This window comes from Capra hircus, chromosome 7, assembly GCF_001704415.2.
Source record: "Capra hircus breed San Clemente chromosome 7, ASM170441v1, whole genome shotgun sequence".
Taxonomy (NCBI): Eukaryota; Metazoa; Chordata; class Mammalia; order Artiodactyla; family Bovidae; genus Capra; species Capra hircus.
In genome coordinates this window covers 30,117,744-30,137,536 of record NC_030814.1, presented here as the reverse complement: position 1 = coordinate 30,137,536, position 19,793 = coordinate 30,117,744, and the positions used below count along the sequence as shown (strand labels likewise).

The following is a 19,793-nucleotide window of genomic DNA, read 5'->3' as shown; positions in this document are numbered from 1 at the left end:
GGGAAGATCCCCTGGACAATGAAATGGCAACCTACTCCAGTGTTCTTGCCTGAGAAATCCCACAGACAGAGGCACCTGGTGGGCTTCAGTCCATGCGGTCACAAAGAGTTGGATGCAACTGATCACACACTGCACAAGCATAATCAAAAGGTCTCCCTGGTGGTTCAGATAGTAAAGAATCTGCCACAGGTTCAATCCCTGGGTCTGGGAAGATCCCCTGGAGAAGGGAATGGCAACCCACTCCAATATTCTTGCCTAGGAAATCCCGTAGACAGAGGAACCTGGCAGGCTACAGTCAGTGGGGTCACAAAAGAGCAGGACACGATTTAGCAACTAAACAACAGCAGTAAATCAAAAGATCCAGTCCAGTATTTAAACCAGGTCCAAAGAGCAGAGCAGCAGCCCCTTCATGACTGTTCCTTCTACCTCCACACACTGAAAATTGCCCGCAATCTCCAAATAAGCCTCTTTAGCCTCAGAAGAATCCAGGTCCCAGCAAGTGACGTTAAACAGAAAGGGGAGGTGATGAAATTGCTCAGACCATAAGATTAAGGACTCAGGAGAAACGCTTCTCTGGCCTTTTCCTGAACAGTGCCTGTCCCTTTCCTGAACAGTGGGGTTGTGTTTAAACACACCACGAGTCATACACAGGGCCCATTTTCCTCTTCAGATCAGCAGGTAGGAAACTCAGAGCCAGGTCTGTGGCAACGGCGGGTCAGAAATGGGACCTCATGGCACGCAGTGAGCCCAGCTTCACGCCACTGGCTTCCTCACTCTCGCTGTTCGTTTATTTCATTTTCCTTCCTTTTAGATGGATCACTCTGTGTCCTTTTTTGTAAGCCTTAAAATCCTTTATCAAGACACAAAGAAATTCTATTTTTAAAATGCACTAAGATTACAGCTGCAGGCATACCTCGTTTTATTGCACTTCACAGAGATTGTGGATTTTACAAATTGAAGGTTTGCGGCAACCTGGCGTTGTCAGATGATGGTTCGCTTTCTTTAGCAATAAAGTATTTTTTTTTATTAAAATATGTACATTTTTTAAGGCATAATGCTATTGCACATTTCATAGATTGCAATAGTATAAACATAGCTTTTATAGGCACTGGGAAACAAAAAAATTCTTGTGACTCACTTTATTGTGATAAACCATTTCTTTCGATAATCCCTTTATTATGGGAGTCTGGAACCAAACCCAAATTATCTCTGAGGTATACCTGTGCATGATAGAACTGTAGGTAAACACTGAAAGGTAACTTGAAGAGAAGATAATTGTATTAGGATGATAGGGTTACAGGTAATTTATTTTCCTTTTCAAATGTACATTATAAAGTACATTAAATGATATTTTTAGTAACTTCTGATTAGAAAATTATGTTTGTGTTAGAAATTGTAGAAAAGATAGAAAAATACAAAGATGAAAATTAATTTTATTCAACATCCATATCTCTAAATATAATCTTTCTTGTCTCCTTCCACATATGTGTGTGTGTGTATGTGTTACCTCTGTATATTTTCAAACTTATTCTTTCTTTGTAGTTTTTTGTAAATTACTATTTTTTATTTAACTGTAAGTTTTGGGCATCTCCTGAATATTTAGTATCCTTTTACACCATCATTTATTTGTTTGCTTGTTTTTTGCCATGCACATAGCATGCAGAATCTTCGTTCCTCCACCAGAGACCAAACCTGCACCCCTGCAATGGAAGTGCAGAATCTTCACCAAGTGGACCACCAAGGAAGTCCCTACACCATCGTTTTAAATCACTTATGTTGTACAGTCCTCACTTTATATGTATACCCTATTTATTTAACAAATTCCCCTTTGTTGGGCATTTAGGTTGTTCACTAATAGCCATTCCTTTCTGGGTTTATCTAGATGGCCAAGTAAGCCAACTTGACCAAAATATGTTTCATCTACAGAATTCCTTTTTCTCTTTTTGCAGTGGTCTCTGGTTCGTCATCCAGCTCTAAGTATGACCCTGAGATTCTAAAAGCTGAAATTGCCACAGCAAAATCCCGGGTAGGTCTTCTCTGCTTATGCTATTGATGGGGGTCCCTGAGGCAGCTCTTGGCTACTAGCCTACCCACAAGACCAGAGTAGATGCTTCCACCAGGCAGTGGCAGCTGGTGCTGACTAACGAGACCCTACATAACAACAGCAGGAACTGTAGTAGCCCTCGTTTTACTAATAGCAGTGTTGATAGCAGCTACCCTTTCACAGGCAATCACTCTAACCAGGCGTAGTGCTAAATGCTTCATGAGTAATACCTCATGCCCTCGCGATAACCCTGTGAAATAGCCACTGTCACTATCTGCATTTTAAAGATGAGCCAACAGAGGCTTGGCGGGATTAAGTAACTTGCTCAAGGTCGCAGTGGACTCAGGCTTCCCCCAAATTTCTTCATGGAAGGTGCTCTCTTCCTAACCACTGTGTGCTCTGCATTATCGTATTTAATTACCTCCTGATTACCTTAGGGGACAGATAGTTTTATTCCCCCTTTACTGATGTGGAGACTTACTGAAGACCAGCACTTAAATGACCTGCTCAAGGTGAAGTCAGTGCTGTGAACATGGGTTTACTACAAAGTCAGATGCCCGTGAGAGAATGTGAAAGGGGAGAAGCGGCTGGAGATGAGGCAGCAGGGGCTGTGTAGCCTAGAAGGGTCTGTCTTGTCTAAAGGGTAGTGGGATTTTAGCTCTGTGCTCTTGTGCCCGTGCTGGAACGTGGGCTCCGCACTGGCACATCTTCAAGTATTTTCATAAAAGAACTGTGTATCTAGGCCTAGTATACGAAATAGTTCAATATTTAATTATTAGCAACTCATTTTTTAATTTTTAAATTTATTTATTTTTGGCTGTGCTGGTCTGCGTGGGCTTTCCGGTAGTTGCAGCGAATGGGGCTACACTTTAGTGGTGGCACACGGGCTACTCAGTTGTGGGGCTGCTCTTGTTGCAGAGCATGAGCTCTAGGGCGAACGGGCTTCGGTTACCGCAGCACGTGGGCTCAGGAGCTGTACTTCCCAGGCTCTAGAGTGCAGGCTCGATAGCTGTGGCATACGGGCTTAGTCGTTCCCTGTGTCTCCTGGCTTTGGCAGGTGGATACTTTACCAAAGTAAAGCAAGCCAAAGCATTTCTGCAGGCTGAAGCTGGCTCCCTGGCCAGGGCGTGCATATAAAGTTACTACGTTGCCTCTCGGCTCCCTGTACTACACTAGCGAATCCAGTACCTGCTTTAAGTAATGCCCAGCCCAGGAAATTGCCATTATCTTCATCCGTCAGAAACAGGAAGGGGAGGCTCACAGAGGCAATGGCATGGCTTGACAGAAGCCAGCCAGCTAGTCAGGGGGAAGGCCAGACTCTAGCCCAGGTCAGCCAGGTCCTGTCGACTTACTGTTTTCGCAGAGCAAGGGCTGGCCTACAGGGCCACCAGACTGGGAGGCCGACCCCAGCAACATCAGTGAGGGGTGCCCAGGGGATGTTGACTTGAGTCATTAGGCAGGGCCAGTTGGGGGCTCTGGGGTCATATCAGCCTCTGACCCTCTGTGTGGTCTTCTGCCATCCAGGTTAACAAGCTGAAGAGAGAGATGGCTCACCTCCAGCAGGAGCTACAGTTCAAAGAGCGTGGCTTTCAGACGCTGAAGAAGTAAGTCTGCCTGGTGGTACAGGCTATGGGGATCCCCCTCAGCTGTGCTCTCCTCCCATCCTCTCTGTCCCCCTCTCCTTCATCCTCTTTCCACCCTCCTTGAAACGAGGCTTTCTAATCGTTCAGTTCCAGTTCTATTCTACTGAAGACCATTCCCCAAGGTTGAGGTTTAGGAAGAGAAAAGGGGACTCATTTCCGATTCAGGTTCTCATGGTCCTCTGAATTCCAGAAGTCATTAAAGTCTGTTCCATTCAGTTGAGTTTTGCCAGCCACAGAAATGAGTATCACCGGGCATGTCTATGCACCTGACTCCTCCCCTCCTGTAGATGGGGGAGAATCTGATACGCACATGGACAAAACCAGCTCTTTCCACAGCCCCTCGAAGTGAACAATGACCCTGGCTTGTACGCTCCCAGAAGAAACAAGGATCCCTTCCACAACAAACGGGTTTCTAGAAGAGTGGGCTCCATGCCATGCACACTGCACTTTGGAGGTGGCTGAAGAGATTTCCAGAACTTTGACCAAATGTAGTTTTCACTTCTAGAAGCTGACTTGTAGCCACAAACATGCAGTGCTCTTGTTTCCTTAGAGAAGATGTGCTCCTTGTCACTTTTATGATTATACTAGCGGGGATTTATTGAGCAGGTAGTCCTTGCCAGGGAGCACTTCCAGTGTTTCTATCTGGGTGACCCTCATGACAACTCTGTAAGGACTGTGCTGTTAGCTGATTCCATTGAATAGATGGGAACTAAAGCCCCTAGTCCATGTTCCTGAGCGTTAGCTTATTGTTGTTATTAAACCACTCATATCACTGAGACTGTGGCTTGAGTCATGTTCAGTATGTGTGATGAGCTCATGGGACAGTCATTACAGTGCCTCATAGCCCTCCTGGAAGCTCCAAAGAGGACGGTCAGTAGATGTCTCTGTTCTAAGCACTATCTGCTTAGATTCCCAGTGAGGTCACCTGTACACAGACAGCATCTTCTCTAGACACTACCGTCTCACTCTCCTTGACTGTACCTTCTCCTCATTCTCCAGACCTCAAACCACTCTCACTACTCTCGGCCACAGCCCCAAGCCTTTGGGTGTTTATCTCCAAGCCCTATGAATCGAGGGGAGTTGTTCAGTTCAGTTCAGTCACTCAGTCGTGTCTGATTCTACAACCCCATGGACTGCAGCACGCCAAGCTTCCCTGTCCATCACCAACTCCCTGTCCATCACCAACTCCCAGAGTTTACTCAGACTCATGGCCTCTCAGTGATGCCATCCAACCATCTCATTCTCTGTTGTCCCCTTCTCCTCCCACCTTCAATCCTTCCCAGCATCAGGGTATTTTCAAATGAGTCAGTTCTTCACATCAGGTGGCCAAAGTATTGGAGTTTCAGCTTCAACATCAGTCCTTCCAATGAACACTCAGGATTGATCTCCTTTAGGATGGACTGGTTGGATCTCCTTGCAGTCCAAGGGACTCTCAAGAGTCCTCCAACACCACAGATCAGAAGCATCAATTCTTTGGCGCTCAGCGTTCTTTGTAGTCCAGCTCTCAAGGGGAGTTGACCACAGGGGCTGGTGGGTTCCTATTCACATCCCCACTCCCCAGACCCCTGTTGTCCAAATGAGCCACCAGGATATAAGGCAACATGGCTGTGTGTTATAGACTGCATAGAGTGCCTTTTTGTGTTATGTGTATGGCTTTGTGTTTATATAGATATATATTGTATAGGTGTGTATCTATACATAGGCCAGTCCTGCCTCTCAAGCCAGTTTCTAGTCTCATCAGGACAAGAGGCTGTGCTTTATGCTTCTTCGTAGTCTCCAGCGGTGCCAAGGGCAGCCAGGGGCAGTAATGTGAGTTCAGAAAATTCCTGTAAAGCAAATAGCCTCATGAGTCTTCCAAGGCAGTGGAGCAGGTTCTGAGCACATAGTTTAAGGGAGCACATACTCACTCTCAGAGCAGGGGTCCTCCCCCTTCTTTCCCTTCTTCCCCTCCCCCCTTCCTCCAATGCCTGCCTCACCATGGTCCCACCCCCGCTCCCCCAACTCCTAGGTGCTCTGGAGCTTCTGGTTAAAACACTTCCCATTATTCTCTGAGCCACCACAAACCTGTTTTACCACTTTGTCACCCTGTAGCAGCATTGATCATTCTTGTTGCTTGGTAAGCTGAGGCTGAAACCCCAAAGACAAGACTCCTTTTCTCCCCCTCCCTCAGCCTGCCCACCCCCACCACTTTGATATCAGGCCCAGATAAGGCCTCTCAGGGCTCCTGGGCCGGAAGCCACCCCCGTGTTCCCTGTGGAGGAAGGTTTCTGCTCTAATGCGCACCTTGGCAGACAGCGTTAGGAATGTCGCTGCCAGGGGTGGATGGCCTGGGTTCAAATCTTAGTTCCCAGGGAACATGAAAAAGTGTTTTGCTTCATCCCCTTGAGCTTCTGTTTCTTTATCTGAAAAATAGGATATTGTAAATATTGAATTGGAAAATCCACGTCAAGCGCGTGACCGTACCTGGCACGTAGGGAAAACCTGGTGAGCTGAAGGGGGTGGTGACCTCTAGATAGTTGGCTGTTTGGACTTGGAAGGAACTCACATGAACTGTGCCTTCGCCCTGGGCACCAGTCACCTCCTTCCATTGTCTCTACTCGAGCAGCTTTTATTCTGCTTCCCTTTATAGGCCAGGGTACTTGATGTGGCTGCAAATAGACCCGAGCTCAAGAGTGTTGGAGCTAGACCTGGGACTCTTGGGTTTTGAAACTCATGTCCTTATACCTGCCTTCCTGGCATCATCCCAGATAAACGCCCCCAGACCCCGAAAACATCAGGCCCCCTTCCCTCTCCCAAGGGACTGCATTCAGTGCCCACTGGGGAACTGTCCAGTCACTTCTTAGCGTCCTCTCTTTGTGGAACCTGGAGGAAGCTAAAACTCATTTGGTTCATGGTCAGCAAGGGGCTTCCCAGGGGGCACTAGTGGTAAAGAACCCGCCAATGCAAGAGGCACAAGGGACACGGATTCAGTCCCTGGGTCAGGAAGATCCCCTGGAGGAGGGCATGGCAACCCACTCCAGGATTCTCACCTGGAGAATCCCATGGCCAGAGGAGCCTGGTGGGCTACAGTTCATGGTGTCACAGCATCAGACACGACTGAAGTGACTTAGCACACACACATGGTCAGCAAACCCAATTTTAAAAAGAAAAAAAGATTGCTGAGGATGGAAGCAGACCTCTCAGAAAAGACTAAAATGAAAAATCAGGGCCAAAGCCAGGGATTTGGCCCCGTCAGCTGCCTTGAGCCCTTGTAAATGAGGAAGACTAGGTATACCATCCCTGGGGGCGGTGGGCAAGACAGCATCTCTCTGCTGGTCCCCAGAGCCACCCTGCCCGGTGAGAATTGGCTGGACAAGACCCAGAGGAGCTGGCTACCACCAGAGCCTTTGCGCTGCTTCTCTGTGGCTGCCGGGTGTGACTGTCTCAAGTGCTTAGAGAAAAGACAGCCGTGTAATTTGGAAATCCTAAAACACATGCGTCCCGCTCCCCACCCCTCCCAGCACATACACACCCTCTCCTTCCCACCAACCACGCAACATTTCTTTCCCTAAAAAAAAAAGGATTCATTCACTGAGTACATAATGGTAACCCTTTGTTCTGCTCCCCCCACTCCCCAGTCCCTGAGAGTCCGAGTTCCTCTCTGGAGCCAAATTCCAGAGCCTGGGTTGCTAAGGCCCCTGAGAGCAGTCAGGTAGAAGCCATGTGAGGCGCCCGAGGCCCTGAAGACAGACCACTTCTGTCTCTTCCTGCTGAGGATTCAAAGCCACCCTCATCCGGTTGGCAGGGGACAGCTGGGCACAGCCCCTTGCCCAGAGCCCCCAGCCCCTGGCCAGGTTCAGACAATACAACATCTCCCCTGACCCCCTTTCCATTTGGGACAGGGCCACCTCCGGCCCCAGGACATTCAGCTCGAGGGGGAGACTTCTCTCCACCAAGCATGTTGGTCAGGCCTCTGCTGGGAAAGCTCCCTGTAGGCAAAGTTTTCAAACTCGATCTGAGACCAGTCTTAGACGACCTGGCAGGCTCACCCAGGCCCAAGTCCTCGAAAGGCATAGACAGGCTATTTTTAGCAGGGAGACATAACTGGGGCTTTGTCTTCCTCCTCCAAGGAGGCTGCAGGGATGGGGCCGTGAGACAAGTCTCCTTACCACTCCCCGCTTGCAGACAAGGAGGCCAGGGTGAGAACCTGTGATTCCCCACTCAGGTTATTTTTAGCCCAGGACACTTCGGCCTCTGGAAGGCCAGAAAAGCATGCCTTGGAGTGGTTTCTCATCCTGAAATAATGGGTTTGTGGTGTTCCCTCAGACTACAAAACTTCCTTTTCTTCACTGAGCACTGAAACCTCCTCCCTGGCTTTTGATGAAAGTGTGAAGCAGTTAAAATTTCTCTCTGTGCTCTCTCTGAGCCTTGTCCACAGCACAGCTCTCCTTCTCCAAGAGGGCTGGGCCCACCACCAATAGGATTCGTTTGACCTTCATAAAATGGCCTCGTGCCCCTTCACCTCCATCTTCCTCCATCAAAATGAACCTGTGTGTAAGGCCTGGATGAGCCGGCAGACTCCCCAGCCTGAAAGTATTAAAACCCCTCACATTTGTCTCATACTTCCTAACTCCCCACCTCATGTTCCAACCTTATCCCTCTTAACATGGCTCACAGCTTGGTGAACATGGACGAGGCATATGGCATTATCCAGGTTCTTTTCAGAGGAGGAAGCTGAGGCTCCGTGTGCACAAGGGCCATCCCCAAGGTCATGCTGCCAAGTGGTAGCAAGGGGTTTCTTCATCCTTCTAACCTTTCCTTCGTGTAGCCCTTAACTTCCACAAATGCTTTTTTTAAATTATTATTATTATTATACTTTTAAAAACAGTTGACTTATTTATTTACCTTTGGCTATGTTGGGTCTTCGTCGCTTCACTGGCGCTTCCGTTTCGGTGACAAGCAGGGGCTACTTTCTAGTTGCAGTGCCCAGGCTTCCCATTGCAGGGGCTTCTCTTGCTGCGGAGCACAGGCTCTGGGGCGCCCGGGCTTCAGCAGTTGCAGCTCCTGGACTCTAGAACGCAGGCTCAGTAGTTGCGGCACGTGGGCTTAGTGGCTCCGTGGCACGTGGGATCTTCCCAGACCCGAGAGCGGACCCACGCCTCCTGCACTGGCAGGTGGATTCTTTACCACTGAGCCACCAGAGAAGCCCAGCCAATGCTTGTTAAAGGCTGTGGTTCCGCCCAGCGGTGACTTTGCTCCTCCCATCCAAGGGACGTTAGGTGAAGTATGGAGACATGTTTTTGGTTGTCACAACTCAAGGTCCAGATGCTGCTAGCATCTAGTGGGCAGACGCCAGGGGTGCTACTGAACATCCTGCAACGCACAGGACAGCCCCCCCGACAGCAAAGAATGATCCCGCCCCAAGAATCCGGAGGTTGAGAGACCTGAGTTAAGGAACACGAAAAGATGCTCAACATTGCTAATCTTCAGGGAAATGTGAAAGTATCACCTCACACCAGTCAGAGTGGTCATCGTCAGAAAGAACACAAAACAAATGTTTGGGAGGATGTGGAAAAAGGGGAATCCTTGTACACTGCTGGTGGGAATGTAAACTGGTGCAGCCACGATGGAGAACAGTATGCAGATTTCTCAAAAAACCAAAAATAGAGCTACCACCTGACCTAGTAGTTCCTCTCCTGGATATATATCTAAACATCACTAATTGAAAAAGATACACACACCCCAGTGCTCATAGCAACAGTGTTTCCCATTACTAAGATAGGGAAGCAATCTAAGTATCCATCAACAGATAAATGATAAGGAAGATGCAGTACATACATACAATGGAATATTAGTCATAGAAAAGAATAAAAGTTTGCCATTTGCAATGACACCAGTGGACTTGGCATTATGCTAAGTGAAATAAGTCCAACAGAGAAAGACAAATCCTATGATATCACTTACATGTGAAATCTAAACCATACAACAGACTTTGAGCATAACAAGAAAGAAGCAGATTCACAGGTATGGAGAACAAACTGTGGTGTCCAGTGGGGAAAAGGAAGGGGGAAGGGACGTATAGGGGTAGAGGGCAAAAGGCATTATTACGAGATTATATGAAATCATGTGTGTGAGTGAACCCTTTTGAAAATTGTAAAGCACTATAGAATTGAAAGACTTTCATTCAGTAAAATAAATTAAGGGGGAGAAATAAGGGACCACCCTGGTAGTCCAATGGCTAAGACTTCATACTCCCAGGGCAGGGACCTGGGTTCTGTCTCTGGTCGGGGAACTAGATCCCACACGCCTCAACTAAGACCCAGTTCTGCCAAATAAATAAATATTTGGGAAAGAAGATCACATAAAAAAAAAAAGTGTGGCTCTGTGCTATGTAATAAAACTACTCAAACATATTCAAGCTTATCAGATGACACTACCACATAAATTATTGATTATAACACAGCATACCAAGTGCAGTGTCAAGCTCTACAAGATATGTCATGAGAACATCTAGCCCAGCCTGGAGACCCAGGGAGATGATCAGGGAAGGCTTCCACTAAGAGCTGACTTCAAGAATGGTGTTGCTTCTGCAGCCTAACACTGACATTTGCAATCTGACAGGGGCCTTCTGTGCTTTATCCAATAGCAGGACCTGAGGAAGAAGGGACAGCGAGGAGACTTCTTTCAGGACTAAAGCACTGTGGTCTGTGTTTTTTCCCTGGGGGAACCCCATCCATCACCCTAGTTTCGTCTGACCTTTCCCCTTGACTGTCTCCTAGAATCGATAAGAAGATGTCAGATGCTCAGGGCAGCTACAAACTGGATGAAGCTCAGGCTGTCCTGAGAGAAACAAAAGCCATCAAAAAGGCCATCACCTGTGGAGAAAAGGAAAAGCAAGATCTCATTAAGGTACAAGACCTCCCAGTGACGGGGGCCCCATCCCCGTTTCTCCCGAGCACCTTTCTGTGCCAGGCAGGACTCAGGTGGGCTGTTTCCATGTGCTGCCAGATCCCTGAGTTCAGAGAAGAGACTGGAGGTTCAGAAGCATGAAGTGACTTGCCTAAGGTCACACAGCCAGTGTCAGTGGCAGAGCCAGAACAGAAGCCCTCTGGTCAAGATTAAAGGTCACATCCTGGCCACCAGCTCTAGCTGTCTGCTTTACAGAACCAAATGGTGGGAGCTGGCTTCAGCATCACTAACCTTGGCATCAAAATGTAGCATCCTTGTAAGCATTTCATTGCGTGTTCCGACTCTGTGCTGGGAACCGACAAATGGTGATAGCTGTGATGTACTGTGCCAGGCAGTTGTGCCAAGCACTTGGCCCACACCATGCCTTACTTTCCCCTTATATCAGTGCTAAATTATCCCCAACATACAGCAAAAGACTGCACAGATCAGAGAGGAGGCACTAGAGCCAAGATTCAACCCCGTCAACACCTAACTCAAGCCCATGACTTGATGAGGGAAGCTTTACACTCTGTGATAAACAGAATAATTTCAAAGCTCCTATCAGGACCACAGCCCAGCGAAAACACTGAAACCGGGCATTAGTGGACAGCGAGGCATGTTCCGTTCATGCTTAGCAGCTAAGCATGCTTAGCAACACCAAGCTTAGTGTGCCAAGCCTTAAGTCAGATAGACCAGGACCAGATCCTGGCTCAGTCAGTTGCCAGCTTCTCCACGTAACAGCTCACTCATGGATAAAATGGGGGTGCACACGTGCCTGCTCAGTCACTTCAGTCGTGTCCAACTGTTTGCAACCCTATAGACTGTAGCCCATCAGGCTCCTCTGTCCATGGGATTCTCTAAAGCAAGAATACTTGAGTGGGTTGCCCTGCCCTTCTCCAGGGATTCTTCCTAACCTAGGGATCAAACCCGGGTTTCACTGCAGGAGATTCTTTACCACTGAGCTACCACCGGGGAAGCCCCAGGTGGGGATAATCACAGGTTATTCCTCGGAAGATTGCGGTCAGGATTAAATAAGATCATGGTAAAATGGACAGTTATTAAGTATTGACTAAACCAGCGCTTTACACTCGTCATCTTATCTAAACAATATGATAGTCAATACGATAGTCAATGGGATAGTTATTCCCATTTTGCAGGAAAAGAAACTGAGGCACAGAGAGGTTAATCAACAAGAGCACACAGCTAGGAAGTGGCAGAGCACTGAATCCTGACTCAAGACTGTGCAGCTCCGAAGCCATTGTCCACACTGGTTTCTCCCCTGTAAAGGGCCCAGCACAGTGCCTGGCACCTAGTTGATACCCACCCACTGGTAGCTCTTTACAGAAGTGGGGTGTCAGGGCCCCTAGTAGATTCCTAGAGAGTGACAGACCCAGAGCACCCTCCATGGAGGAGGTGTTGCTAAGCCTGCCCTCCCCGCTCCAGAGCCTCGCCATGCTGAAGGATGGCTTCCGCACCGACAGAGGCTCCCACTCCGACCTGTGGTCCAGCAGCAGCTCTCTGGAGAGTTCGGGTTTCCCACTGCCGAAACAGTACCTGGATGTGAGCTCCCAGACGGACATCTCAGGAAGTGTGAGTACACAGCACACACCACCGGGGCCCCGAGAAACAGAGTACCCTTCTTGTTACTTGCCCGAGAGCCCGGGGCACTCTCTGAACCTGGGTGCTGCCCCAGCCTTCTCTTGCAGACCTCTTGGCCTCCGGATGACATGAGATGACGACGTGGAGGGGTAGCCAGCTCGGACTTGCTGGTCCCAGGAATGCGTCTCTAGGTGCCGCACAGAAAGCATGTTTGAAGGGTCTTTCTCAGGTTTCCCTGTGCTGATGAGCAGCGCCATTCTGTTTTCCTCTCACCAGCTGAGAAGCAGAAGATAGTTCCCTCCTGTTCACCCCCAGAACAATGCACGTGGCTTTCAGACAGCTGCTCACCTCCCAGTTCAAAAGCTCAGCCCTGGTTAGAGTAATGAATAGTGCAAGTGCTGTCCAGACATCGCTCCTGAAAGTCTCAGAGCAGGACTGACCCAGGGCAATCCATAACTTAGAAGAGCTTTTGTTTTCTTGGAGCAGGTGACATTGAACGAACGAGCCTCCATGCCTAAATGCTCTTCTATGTGGTCTCTACAGTCGTATTCCCACTTGTGAGGAGAAGCTCCATTCATGTCTGATGGGGTGAGCCTCACAGTTTTTTGACAGACTGGCATGGCCAACGGGGCTGCCTCCTCCATCCTCACACCACCCATTGTCCAGCCACAAGCCACCTGTGGTGAAGCATTTGTGAAGGAACCGTGTGCCTTCTTCCAAGCTCTAGGATGCTCTTGTCCCTCACTGTTGCACTGCTGGCTGCAGGCTCCCTGAGTACGATGGAGCCCTCCCCAGGGGGCCCAGAGTGGCTTTCTCGTGTGGTGGCGGTGCCTATTTCCTCCTGGCCAGCTGTCCACCACGCTCCTGCCACCTGGATGAGCTCCAAGCCTTTTGGGGCTGCAAGATGATATTCCGAGCCCTCGGCTTCTCTTCTCAAAGTGATAAATGTGTGCTTTGGGGGCTCTTCCCAGGCCTGAAGGAAAGAAAATGTTTTTCTCCTAACTAGCTTCCCTGTGATTCACGCAGCCAGCTCAATAATTGGGTACTATTTTTAGCTCCTTCCCACACAAGCTGTCAATTCTCTCAGGAGCCCCCGAAACCCAGCTCAGCCCTAGCCACCATAACCATGTAATTCCTGACCTGTTCTTTCCTCCAGTTCGGTACCAGCAGCAACAATCAGTTGGCGGAGAAGGTCAGATTGCGCCTTCGATATGAAGAGGCCAAGAGAAGGTAATTAGAGGCTGGGGCCTGGGGGCAGGATGGTCCCACAATAATAACTGGTTGGCCAAAACGTTTGTTCAGGTTTTTCTGTAAGTACTTAAAATCCAAACACATTTTCTGGCCAACTCAGTACTACTGTAGCTTTTCTGCCTCTGTGCCTGCTTTTTACACATTTCATGATGTTTAATCCTCACAAAGATTGTGAAGGTGAGTATTATCATCTTCATACTTTAGTCTTCTCTGAAATTCTAGAAATGATTGAACCAGGGACACTTAGATAAAGAGTGCAACTATGCTTTGAACCATACTTTAAACCTCAAACCTAGTAATCCTTCCACTTGCCTGCCTAAAAATCAACCTCTAAAATCAAGGCTTACCAACAATCATGTAAATAGTTGTGTGCGAAAGAGCACAACTGGGGCTTTAGCAACAGGATAAAAAGACTACTGATACTACCCATTTCAGTGTCTCCTGCCCAACTGGGAACAAGCTCTTTTTTTAAACTGTGTAGACACCAGGAACTTTAGATATTCTGTGACTTCACAGAATCCTAGGCAATTGGGTTCCACTACTGCAAATATAATAGTAATCAAAGCTGACATTCTTAGAGAATCTGTAACGGTCCAGACAGTGTACTAAAACATCTGTATACTCATATCTCACTTAATTTTAAAAGCAACCTTATAGCATAGCTTATCTCATATTCTCTCCATGTTAAGAGAAAAGTAAGATCTAAGATGTTTCATGACTTTTCAAGGTAGATTCAGAATTTGAACCGGACAGTCCATGGTCCTCCTATACACTGAGCCTGTATTTCTAAGAAAGAACTCACAATGTCTGATGATAAATGAAACCAAGCACATTGCATCCATTCCTCCTTAGGCTACATTGCCCAGCCCATGGACATTCTAAGTCAGGCCAGGGAGAGTGTGGCGGTACCCAGCCCTGCCCCTCTACCAACAATGAGTGAGCAGCAGAAACCCTTGGCAGCAATGGCAGGAATCCTGTAGAAACTGGAAGCAAGAAAGGGAATTCATAGGCTTATTGAGCTCCAAAGGGCAGGGGTAATCTAGCTTCAGGCACAGCTGGGTCCAGAGTTTCAAATGATGTTACATAGCCTCACTCTCCTTTTCTTCTTCCTGCTTGCCTTTGTGTTGACAGGTTTTTCTGTCAAAGCAAAAAATGACCCCTGCTCTTCTAGACTTACATACTGCCAGGCTAGCAACCCCAGCAGAAATAGGACCTACCTTCCCCATACAGTTTTACAAAGCTTTGGGCTTGAGACTCATTGGCTTTTTTGGGAGAGCCAGTCATTGTCGCAGGGTGGGAGGAATTGGAATTCTCTGAAGGTCCAGACATGAGTCATGTGCCCGACTATAGGAAGGGGACTGAGGTCAGCTCTGTGGGAACCAAGTGACCTGAAAGTATGGGAGGACATGTCTATTTCCCAAAGAAAACTTGGAATATTGTTGACAAAAGAAGCAAGAGAGTGGATTTTGTTCAGGTGGGGAAAAACACACCTTATGCACTGTTTCAGCTCCCCCTAGAGATCCAGCAGAACAGCACGACTTCCGCTTTGGACAACCACTTCTTGGCCCCTCTGAACTCTGTATATATTCCAGTTTGCAGTGGTGGCTATCTTAGATGATCAGTTACGGAGAAATGAAAGGGCTGGAATCTTTCCTTTAGGGTTGCACCACTAAACTTCTCATTACAGAGCTTTCTGACTCATCTACCTTTATCCAACTTTGTGCCTCCTCTTTCACCTAAAAGTAGTTTAAGGACAAAGAATAAAGTAGCCTGCTGAATGGGGAAGCAAAGGCTGTGGGACTTGAGGCAGGGAGGGTCGGTGGCTGTAAAGCAAGGTCTGATTGCTGCCAAGTTTTGTCATGTGTGCCCTTCTTGGGGATTTCTTCAGATTCTCCTAAGGATGTGTGGCTCAGAGTTAAGGAGCAGACATAGGGAAAGCACCACCAGAAAGTACATTCAAGAAAACATCAATTAGCAACCTAAAAGGGAAGAAAATTTTAAAAAAACAGGGGATATGTATATATGTATAGTTGATTCATTTTTCTATATAGCAGAAACTAATGCCACGTTGTAAAGCAACTATACCGAAATTTAAAAAAAATTTTAAAGGACTTTTCTGGTGGTCCAGTGGTTAGGACTTTGTCTTTCCAATGCATTGGGTGCAGCTTTGATCTCTGGCTGGGGAGCTAAGACCCCACATGCCTCTTGGCCAAAAGATAAAACATAAAACAGAAGCAATATTTTAAAAAAAAATTCAATAAAGACTTTTAAAGTATGTTTAAAAAATACAGAGATTGACTCTGGTGGATCTAGGACAAAAAAAAAAAGAAGCATCAGTCACCCCTTCGATGTCCTATGTGTAATAGAGCCCCCACCCCCACCCCCGACTTGGCCATGGCACCCTATTCTCAAGCAGTTGGCTGGATAACAGCTACAGTTATCCCAAAGCCAGTTTTGGTGGACTGCTGTATATGTGAGTATGGGATTAAGATTAATTCACTCTAAGAGTCCCTGCTGAGACACTTGGCTGCTGGTGCTGCTGCTGCTGCTGCTGCTGCTGCTGCTGCTGCTGCTGCTGCTGCTGCTGCTGCTGCGTCGCTTCAGTCATGTCCGACTCTGTGCGACCCAAGACGGCAGCCCACCAGGCTCCCCTGTCCCTGGGATTCTCCAGGCAAGAACACTGGAGTGGGTTGCCATTTCCTTCTCCAATGCATGAAAAGGAAAAGTGAAAGTGAAGTCGCTCAGTTGTGTCTGACTCTTAGCGACCCCATGGACTGCAGCCTACCAGGCTCCTCCGTCCATGGGATTTTCCAGGCAAGAGTACTGGAGTGGGTTGCCATTGCCTTCTCCGAGAGAGACGCTTGGCTGGGAAGAAGCAAATGTATATGTGGTTCTCTGTGAACTTCTCACTACACAGCCTGGAGGTTTCATTTCCAACAATGTTTTCGGTAAAATAAGAATTTGGCCACACTGTTTGCAGGTAAGATTGACCTGAGAGTCTGGAAGCCTGGGACCCCAGCAAATACTGGTCGTGTGTATGACCTGCAGTCGTAGGGGAACTGCATCCCCTCTGGCTACCTGTCCCACAGGATTACCATTAGGTCCTGTCCACCCCAGGGTAGGACAGTGAAGGGGCTTCCCTGGTGGCTCAGATGGTAAAGAATCCACCTGCCATGCGGGAGACCTGGGTTCAATCCCTGGGTGGAGAAGATCCCCCTGGAGAAGGGAATGGCTACCCACTCTAGTATTCTTGCCTGGAGAATCCTATGGACAGAGGAGCCTGGTAGTGATAGCTATTAATAAAAACACTTTACAAAGACTAAATCCTGAAGAATCACATGATTGTTTTTAACTATTTTAGCAATATTCTTAGCAATACTGTGAATTTTAATTTGATCCAATGATAATTATACTGAATATCTATGTAGGGCTTGGCCTTGTGTAAAGAGCTCTTTTTTTTATTTTTCAAGTCCTCTTTAAGGGAATGGATTGTTCCAATTTTTAAAAAAATATATTAATTTTAAAAGGGTTCATGTACATCTGTGTGAAGAGCTCTTAATGATACGTTTTCATTTGGTCCTCACAACTCACCTCTCAGGTACCACTATCATCCCCACCTTACAGATGAGGAAGCGTGTGTGTGTGCTGTGTCGTGTCCGACTCTTTGTGACCCCACGGACTGTAGCCCATCAGCCTCCTCTGTCCCTGGGATTCTCCAGGCAGGAATACTGGAGTGGTTGCCATGGCCTCCTCCAGGGGCTCTTCCCCACCCAGGGACTGAACCTGCGTCTCTCAGGTCTCTTGCATTGGCAGGCAGGTTCTTTACCACTCCTGCTGCTTGGGAAGCCCACAGATGAGGATACTGAGTCTCAAAGCAGTAAAGGGCTCCCAGCTCCTTCCCGTGACACTTCTTAATGGCCTGCAGTGTACCAGGCACTGTGCTAGCAGCTTGTGTTACCTAAATGATTTCTTAAGAAAGTCAGAGCCAAGACTCTTAACAGGCAGCCTCTGACCTCAAGTCTGCCATTGTTCGCAGGGTGCTGCCACACTACCCTCTGGACTGAGAAGACCATGGTAGCAATGGCAGTGTTTGCTGTCATCATAGAGGGCCCGTGACTGCCACTGTTTCAGCACTTACATGCCAGACACACACAACACATAATTGTTCATTTTCACGCCAATTCTGATGCAGAAGTAACTGTTTTCTTCTATGCAAGGCTCAGGGAGTGTGCCCCACATTACACACGTGAGAAGTGGTTAAACCAGGGAGCGAGCACAGTAGCAGCAGAAGCATTCATTGAGTGCTGGTTTAGTGTGTGCCAGATACTGCACTTGGACATTTTATGAATTATGTCCTAAAACCTGCAAACCGTTACCCCACAAGGAAAGGAGGTGTTATTCCCTGCAGAGTGACGAAGCAACTTGCCCAAGGGCACATAGCTAGCGGTCGGAGGCAATTGCCTGGTGATGGATCCACTTCTGTTCTATCGGGCTTCGTGTCCCTCAGGGCAAGGACACTGCCTCTACCCACCATCCCTGCTGAGCCGGGATTGGCATGTGGTAGGCACCGCCTGTGTTCGTTAGATAAAAATCTGTTCTTGAGATCACACGCTGATCAAAAGGAAGCCAGTCAGGGTCAAAGAAGATAAGTGCTCCTCGGACCGTGTAACCTTGGCAACACAGTCTGTCCCGCTGCTCCTGGGTTGCCACTGAGCACACCGGTCAATGCTCACCCTCTTGGCCCGCAGGATTGCCAACCTGAAGATCCAGCTCGCCAAGCTTGACAGTGAGGCCTGGCCTGGAGTGCTTGACTCTGAGAGGGACCGGCTGATCCTCATCAACGAGAAGGAGGAGCTACTGAAGGAGATGCGCTTCATCAGCCCCCGGAAGTGGACCCAAGGGGAGGTGGAGCAGCTGGAGATGGCCCGCAAGCGGCTGGAGAAGGACCTGCAGGCGGCCCGGGACACCCAGAGCAAGGCACTGACTGAGAGGTGAGGCTGGGCTGGGGGCATGGGGCCCTTCCCTGCTGCTGGTCATCCTCCAGCCCCGCAGTGAGAGGGACAACCTGGGACGCCCGGGTGCCACTCTGAGAGCACAGTTTAGAGAGCTCATCACTTTCCAGAATAGCAAATCTAGGGAAGTGACTCACCAGCCAGCCATCCCAAAATTTTACCAGAGGGAATCACATTACCAAAACGTCTGCTCACATGCAGATTTTCAGAAATTCTCTTCTGAGATAAGCTCTATGTAATTTACAGCAGTTGTTCCCCAGCTTTGTGACAGTGACTCACATATTATTACCGAATAGACAGAAGTTTCACAAAACAGTGTGTAGTCTTTCTGTGTGACAGTCCTCTGTACTTTCTTTCATATTGTGTCTCTCTTCACACCGGTCATGACCCACTAAATTGGTTTTGCCCCGTGCTAAGGAACTGCAGTTTGAAAAACACTGGTTTAGATGGGGCTTACAAACTGAGATACTGATAGGGGTCAAGCAGGTGATATAAATGCCAGAGGCCACTTGGCCATGGGCCATGTTAGACTGCAGTGCACACCCCAGGGGTTGTCTGCAGCCTCCAGGAGGTAAGTACAGGCCCCAGGCTGCTAGAGGCCCCATTTTTCAAAAGAGTTCTTTTGATTTTTTTTTCAATATTGGCAACTAATCCAAAACCATTTTTAACACCCTAGAGGCTAAATTAGCTTCATCTGTGGGCTTGATTTAACATGAAAGCCACTGGTTTACATTCTCCGGTTTAGATTGTACAGTGGAAGTCGCTCATTTGTGCCCGACTCTTTGCGACCCCATAGACAATGCATGGAATTCTCCAGGCCAGAATACTGGAGTGGGTAGCCTTTCCCTTTTCCAGGAGATCTTCCCAATCCAGGGATCAAACCCAGGCCTCCTGCATTGCAGGCAGATTCTTTACCAGCTGAGCCACAACAGAATTTAATCCTTTGGTATCTCACCAGCCTCCACAGCCATACTACACAGAGCATATCTCTGTGTTCACAGAGTCCTACAGGTGGTCCTTCAATCCCCAGCTTCTCCATTCATGCAAGAGATGTTTTGTGGCACATATTTTGCATGCAAGGCAATTTGGAGAATTCAGAAGTGAATAGGTCATGATCTCTGCTCTGATACTCTTAAAGTGTATTCAGTTATTTTCACTTTTTTTTTTGGCAGCAGACTTTATTGGACAAAGTCCCTGCCCTTAATCTCGTGGACAGAGGAGCCTGTTGTTTAGTCGCTCAGTCGTGTCCAATGTTTCGCCGCCCCATGGAATGGACTGCAGCACACCAGGCTTCCCTGTCCTTTACCATCTCCTGGA

General features: G+C 48.1%; 1 protein-coding gene across 1 annotated transcript in view; it reads left to right on the top strand.

Annotated features, from left to right (window-relative positions):
- Positions 1-19,793, top strand: part of WWC1 (WW and C2 domain containing 1) — a 155,484-nt gene that overhangs the window by 93,323 nt on the left and 42,368 nt on the right. Inside the window, exons 4-9 of the mRNA XM_018050071.1 lie at positions 1,950-2,026; positions 3,569-3,648; positions 10,446-10,575; positions 12,058-12,204; positions 13,370-13,443; positions 18,213-18,455. Of these exons, the coding sequence (XP_017905560.1) occupies positions 1,950-2,026; positions 3,569-3,648; positions 10,446-10,575; positions 12,058-12,204; positions 13,370-13,443; positions 18,213-18,455 (751 nt within the window). The remainder of the gene's footprint in view (positions 1-1,949; positions 2,027-3,568; positions 3,649-10,445; positions 10,576-12,057; positions 12,205-13,369; positions 13,444-18,212; positions 18,456-19,793) is intronic.